At 40.5% G+C, this 6,985-nt stretch overlaps 1 protein-coding gene across 2 annotated transcripts in view; it reads left to right on the top strand.

The window, feature by feature from the left end:
• ing3 (inhibitor of growth family, member 3) overlaps window positions 1-6,985 on the top strand; it is a 17,249-nt gene that overhangs the window by 3,799 nt on the left and 6,465 nt on the right. Inside the window, exons 9-12 of one of the 2 annotated variants that reach the window (XM_037695618.1) lie at window positions 3,994-4,184; window positions 4,316-4,508; window positions 4,588-4,626; window positions 4,742-4,885. In XM_037695618.1, coding sequence (XP_037551546.1) covers window positions 3,994-4,184; window positions 4,316-4,508; window positions 4,588-4,626; window positions 4,742-4,858 — 540 coding nt within the window. In that variant the 3' untranslated portion in view covers window positions 4,859-4,885. Of the gene's footprint in view, window positions 1-3,993; window positions 4,185-4,315; window positions 4,509-4,587; window positions 4,627-4,741; window positions 4,893-6,985 lie in introns of both variants that reach the window. The other variant, XM_037695619.1, reaches the window with a different exon arrangement.

The raw sequence follows: 6,985 nt of genomic DNA, 5'->3' as shown, positions 1-6,985 counted from the left end.
AACAGAAACATTCATCTATAAAATAATAATTGAACAGAAACATTCATGTATAAAATAATAATTGAACATTATTTATCTGAGGAGCAGCTTTGAGTTTAACTCCATCACTGAACTCTCATCTTGAACAAGCATGAAGGCGACAGTGGAAAGAAAAACTCCCTCATGAGGAAGAAACCTTTAGCAGAACCAGGATCAGGACAAGAGGACCATCTGCTTCGACCGGCTGGGTTTGGTAGGAATAGATACACAATGGCAGGTCAAGAATCACATGTTAAGATAGAAATAGTATCAAATGAAAACTATTCAGTTTTAACAATTCATTTAAGGAAATGAGGTCAGTTTGTCCTCTAGTAGTCTAAGTCTATAGCAGCATAACAACCCAACCCTAACTATAGGATTTATCAAAAAGGAAAGTCTTAATCCCAGTCTTCAAACTGGACAACGTGTCAGCCTCATGGACAGAAACTGGAAGTTGGTTCCACAAGAGAGGAGCCTGAGAACTGGAAGATCTTCCTCCCATTCTGCTTCTGGAAACTCTAGGAACCACGAGTAAACCGGCAGTCTGAGATTGAAGTGCTCTGTTAGTAAAATATGTAACAATAAGATCTGTAATATAAGATGGAGCTAGGTTGTTGAGAGCTTTGTAGGTTAGAAGTAGGAATGTGTGATATGGCATAAAATTCATATCACAGTATGTATTGTGATATTCTTGCTTGTAGTGCAAAACAGTGCAAAAGAGATCAGATGTAGTTTTAGCCACATGTTTTAAACAGAAGAATATGTTAACAGTTTCCAGTCTCACTTTATAAATGAACAGCAACAGAGCAGCAACTGGAAACACTTCACCTCCAAACCTCTAGTGGGCGCCTCCTGCTGCTTTAATGGAGCTGACACAAAATGAGTCTGTGGCTTTGACCAGAGGGTCTCGCAGTAAAATCACACAACACAGAGTTCTGTTCACAGATCAGAGAGCAGGGTTCTCTAAACATGACCAACGCTTACTGTAACTTTCAACAGAAAAAAAAACAAGAAAACTTTTGATGGAACACGGCGTTTTACGCCTGCGTCAGAATACGACAACACTACGGCAAGCCGGCTGTAGTTAGCTTGTAGCTTCGCCACTTAGCTCTCGAAGAAAAGACTAACACCACTTTCGCACAGTTTTCAACTAAAAAAGTAACAATTAAATCTGACAGCTCTGATTTTACATCAGACACAGCATTACTGCGGTTAGCCGCTAGAAGACAGATCTCTATCGTAGGTTAAATGTCTATCGTTTATACCGTTTATATTGTGCATTCCTAGTTAGAAGTAAGATTTTGAATTCTATTCTGGATTTGACAGGGAGCCAATGGAGAGAAGCTAAAACTGGAGAGATATGATCTCTCCCAGTAACTCCAGTTAAGACTCTGGCAGCAGCATTTTGGATCAACTGAAGACGTTTTAAAGAAGTATTTGGACACCCAGATAATAAACCATTGCAATAGTCCAGTCTAGACGTGACAAATGCATGGAGCAGTTTTTCTGCATCATCTTTAGATCAGATGTTTCTAATGTTAGTGATATTACGCAGGTGGAAGAAGGAGGTTCTAGTAACGTTTTTAATGTGGGGGATAAAAGACGTGTCCTGATCAAAAATAACACCAAGATTTTTAACATTAGAGCTGGAGGACAGATTAATGCATCTAAGGAGGGAGAAAGACTGAAACATTCATTCCTAAGGTGCTCAGGTCCAAAAACCAAAACCTCAGTCTTGTCTGTTCAACAGGAGAAAATTAAGGGTCATCCAGGTTTTTATGTCTTTAAGACATGCTTGTAGTCTAAGTAGCTGATTGGATTCATTGGGGTTAATGGACAAATATAACTGTGTATCATCAGCATAACAATGAAAATTTATCCCATGCTGTTTAATAACTTTACCTAATGGAAGCAAATATAAAGTAAAGAGTATTGGCCCAAGCACTGAACCTTGAGGAACTCAGAGTTCAGAGTCAAGAGTTTCTTTGTCATTCTCATCACATGTGGTACATGTAGTGGAACAAAATTGTGTGCACAGGGTCCCAGTTACATCAAACAATAGCAAAATTATAAAGTGTAAAAAGAAACCGTAAATAAGGATCTGAGCTATAAAGTAAAATATCATCAGGTCTCTCTTGTAAATGAGTCCTCGAGTGGGATTTACCTGTCTAAATAAAGGTTGAATGAATATATGGTAAAAGAACGCCAAATGGTACGTTAAAAGATCAAAGATATATGCCAGTCACTAACTGTGCAAAACAATACCTAACAGCAGCAGCACGTTTCTCATAGGTTCTGTTCAGCTAAAATTTACACCCTTAATGCGAGCACTAACATAAACTAAACTAACATGAACTAAACTAACATAAACTAGGATTTATTCCAAGCATGCAACAAAAACACAGAAACAAGGCGCCAACACGGAAAAGAAATAAATCTCCAGCAGCATGGTCCTATTGGCAGAGTGGTTCTGACAGTGAGGTTTCTTTAGCAACATGGTCCCATTGGCACCATGGTACTGTTACCTGAAACAAGAAGTGAATGTAATAAATGATCATAAAACAGGAAGTGAACATCAGAATTATTTTAAAACAGGAAGTGAACGTCATACTTATCCTAAAACAGAAAGTGAACATCAGAATTATTTTAAAACAGGAAGTGAACATCATAATGATCCTAAAACAGGAAGTGAACGTCATAAATGATCACAGAACTGAAAGTGAATGTCATAAATGATCCTAAAACAGGACGTGAATGTCATAAATCATCGGAAAACAGGAAGTGAATGTCATTAATGATCCTAAAACAGGAAGTGAACATCTTAAATTATCCTAAAACAAAGTGAACGTGATAAATGATTGTAAAACAGGAAGTGAATGTCATAAATTATCTTAAAACAGGAAGTGAATGTTATGCATGTTCCTAAAACAGAAAGTGAATGCCATAAATTATCGTAAAACAGGAAGTGAACGTCATAAATGATCCTAAAACAGAAAGTGAACATCTTAAATGATCCTAAAACAGGAAGTGAACGTCATTAATTATCCCAAAACAGGAAGTGAACATCTTAAATGATCCTAAACCATAAAGTGAACGTGATAAATGATTGTCAAACAGGAAGTGAACATCATAAATGATCCTAAAACAGGAAGAGAACGTTATACATGTTCCTAAAACAGAAAGTAAATGTCATAAATTATCGTAAAACAGGAAGTGAACGTCATAAATGATCGTAAAACAGGAAGTGATCATAAATGATCCTAAAACAGGAAGTGAACATCATAAATGATCGTAAAACAGGAAGTGAACGTCAAATGATCCTAACACAGAAAGTGAATGTCATAAATGATCTTAAAACAGGAAGTGAATGTCATTGATGTTCCTAAAACAGGAAGTGACTGTCATAAATGATCCTAAAACAGGAAGTGAACCTTGTAAATGAGCCTCAAACAGGAAGTGAACATCGTAAATGATCCTAAAACAGGAAGTGACTGACTGTTGTAAATTATCATAAAACAGGAAGTGACTGACTGTTGTAAATGATCCTAAAACAGGAAATGAATGTCATAAATGATCCTCAAACAGGAAGTGAATGTCGTAAATGATCCTAAAACAGGAAGTGAACCTTGTAAATGATCCTCAAACAGGAAGTGAACGTCATAAATTATCCTAAAACAGGAAGTGAAAGTGGTAAATGATCCTCAAACAGGAAGTGAACATCGTAAATGATCCTAAAACAGGAAGTGACTGTTGTAAATGATCCTAAAACAGGAAGTGAACTTCATAAATGATCCTAAAACAGGAAGTGAACGTCATAAATTATCGTTGCGGTTGAGATTTGCAACGAGATAGTCCAGAGTCTTCAGACGGTTCAGGAGTTTATGCTTAGGACAGGGTAGAGATGTGACCCGGTTCAGAATGATCCACTAACATGTGGACTAGTGGTTCTAACTCTGGTCCATTCTGGTGGTCCAGATGAAGGATGGCCGGAGGACATCCAGTCTCAAAGCGAGCTACGAGGCCATCAAGAACAACGACTTCCAGCTGAGCAGAGAGTTCTCTCTGACCCGGGACAACTCGGGCTACTCCTCCTCAGCTCTGGCCTCCACCCTCACCCAGACCCTCACCCCCACCGCTGCCTCCGACTCCAGGGGACGCAAGTCCAAGTAAGGCCAGGCTCCGCCCACTGGGACATCCTGTCTCACATGGTCTTACACGCTCCACCCACATAATACACCTATCTCACCTGGTTGTACAGACTCCGCCCACTTGGGTAATGACTGTTTCCCTGTTCCAGGAGCAGCGTGAAGTCGTCCAATCAGCAGTCGTCCTCCTCGTCGTCCTCTTCCTCGCTGTCTTCCTGCTCCTCGTCGTCTGCACTGGCCCAGGAGCTTTCCCAGCAGGCGGTGGTTCTGCCCGAAGCCGACGCCAACAACCAGGTGGACTGGACCTATGACCCGAACGAGCCCCGCTACTGCATCTGTAACCAGGTATATTCAGACCACCATGATGTCAGGTTCTGCTGTCAGGTTCTGGTTCTGATGTCGGGTTCTGTTTGATGTCTTGCAGGTGTCCTATGGAGAGATGGTCGGCTGTGACAACACGGATGTGGGTTCTGGGGTTTCTACACTCCTTCATTCTTTTTCTGTGGTTAATTTGAGTCAGAATGGTTCTGATTCTGCGATCCGAGTTCTTTACCGACCCGTTTCCTGTGTGTCCTCAGTGTCCGATCGAATGGTTCCACTACGGCTGCGTGGGTCTGACTGAGGCCCCCAAAGGAAAGTGGTTCTGTCCTCAGTGTACCGCCGCCATGAAGAGGAGGGGCAGCCGCCACAAATAGAGCCCCTGCTGCCCTCAGAGGTCAAAGGTCAGAGGTCAGACACACCGAGATGGTCTTCAACCCGTCTTTGTATCAGAACTGGACTCTAAAGTTCTGAATAAAACCGTTTGGGTTACATTATACAGATATTCATTGTTGTCGTTCCATCACCTGTGATGCATGTGATGGAACGACATGATGTCCACAGGGTCCCAGTTACATCCAACAGTAAAATGTAAAATAAAAACAGTAATAAGATCAAAAATATGAACCAAGAAAAACATCAACTAAATATACACTAAGCACTAAAAACATTACGTCGAACAGCAGCACGAACATGAGTCTGTGTGAGCAGATGAGCACGCATGAACACATCAACATGAAACAGATCAGCAGCAACATGAAACAGAACAGCAGCAACATGAAACTGATCAGCAGCAACAGGAAACAGAACAGCAGCAACATGAAACTGATCAGCAGCAACAGGAAACTGATCAGCAGCAACAGGAAACTGATCAGCAGCAACATGAAACTGATCAGCAGCAACATGAAACTGATCAGCAGCAACATGATGTGATTTTCCTCAGTAATTATTCTGGTCAGAGATTCATGAGTCTAACAGCCTCAGGGTAGAAGCTGTTCCTCAGTCTAGTGGTTCTACACCTTATGTGTGTGCTGGGTGAGTGTGGTCCTTCATGATGCAGGTGGTCCTCTTCCTGCATCTGGAGGTGTAGATGTCTGTGATGATCTTTCTTCATCAGGCTGGTGGTGTTGTTGCTCCAGCTGAGGTTGTTGTTCAGGTGCACACCCAAGTACTTGTAGCTGGAGACCACTTCCACCGCAGATCCTCTTAAGTTCGGGGGGGTGTAGATGTTTTTGTTCCTTCTGAAGTCCACAATCATCTCCTTGATCTTCTTCACATTGATGTGAAGGTTGTTCTCTTTGCACCAGCTCTCCAGGTGTTCCACCTCCTGCCTGTAGCTGGACATCATAGTTTGTGATGCATCCCACCACCACTCAATTAGGGCTGCAACAACGAATGGATAAAATCAATAAAAATCGATGATTAAAAGTGTTGGCAACGACTTTCATTATTGATTCGATGTGTTGCGCGATTAAGCGTCTTTCACGGCGCTGTGGAGTTGTTTTGTTCACCTGCAGTTCATTGTCAGTGTTGGCTGACTGAATAAAATTTGGAAAAACAAACAAACTGCAGAGCAGAGTGTTTTCAAAGGAAATTAAGTAAATTTTACAAATGACCGACGCAGAGAAAACTGATCGACCCAAGTCCTCCAAAGTGTGGGAGAACTTCACAAAGATAAAAACTGAGAAACATGCAGCTTTGAAAATTGCCGACACGGGAGAACCACGGAGATAAAACGTAAACATGTGGGAGTCACGAGGAGGAGGAAGGAGCTGCAGCTGATACAACTCTTCATGTGTTGCAGGTGAGTCTCTACAATTTAACACTTTGTTCTGTTTCAAGAGAGAAAACGTAACGTCAGTCTGTCTGGTAGATGAAGCTGCTGTTTGTTTGTTTGTTTATCTGATTAATGACGGTGATGGAGAACGTGTGTTACTTTTTATTTAATTTAATTGGTACAAGCAGTGTTTAAATGTGATTTATAAATAAATCTAACACAAAGATAATCATTTAATGATTAAGCTTCAACTTTTAATTTGCTGGCAAAGTCTGAACACACTGCAGGTATGGCAGGATGAATTGCATTTAAACAGGAATTAAAGTAATTTATTACATCTACTCAAATCTGTGTAATTAAGTATTTTATATATATATGTGTGTGTGTATTGCTCTTTTAGCTACTTTTGCCTGAACCTAACACTGTAAGTGAAACAAGGCATTTCTTGAGTTACTGTAAATTATGCTATAATACATATTTACTGTCTCATTCCAGAAAACAACAACAAACAACAACATCCTTCATGATGGACAGACATCATGGACACCACAGCAGCAGCTGTCTTCACTGAAATCATCCTGAACATGATTGTCACTGACATGAGGCCTCTGTCCATGGTTGAAGACGAAGGCTTCACTACAATAATCCACACTTTTAATCCAGGTTACAATAATCCACATTTTTAATCCAGGTTACAATAATCCACACTTTTAATCCAGGTTACAAT

This window comes from Nematolebias whitei, chromosome 22 (assembly GCF_014905685.2).
Source record: "Nematolebias whitei isolate Nwh7 chromosome 22, NemWhi1, whole genome shotgun sequence".
Taxonomy (NCBI): domain Eukaryota; kingdom Metazoa; phylum Chordata; class Actinopteri; order Cyprinodontiformes; family Rivulidae; genus Nematolebias; species Nematolebias whitei.
This window is presented reverse-complemented; position numbering and strand designations above follow the sequence as displayed.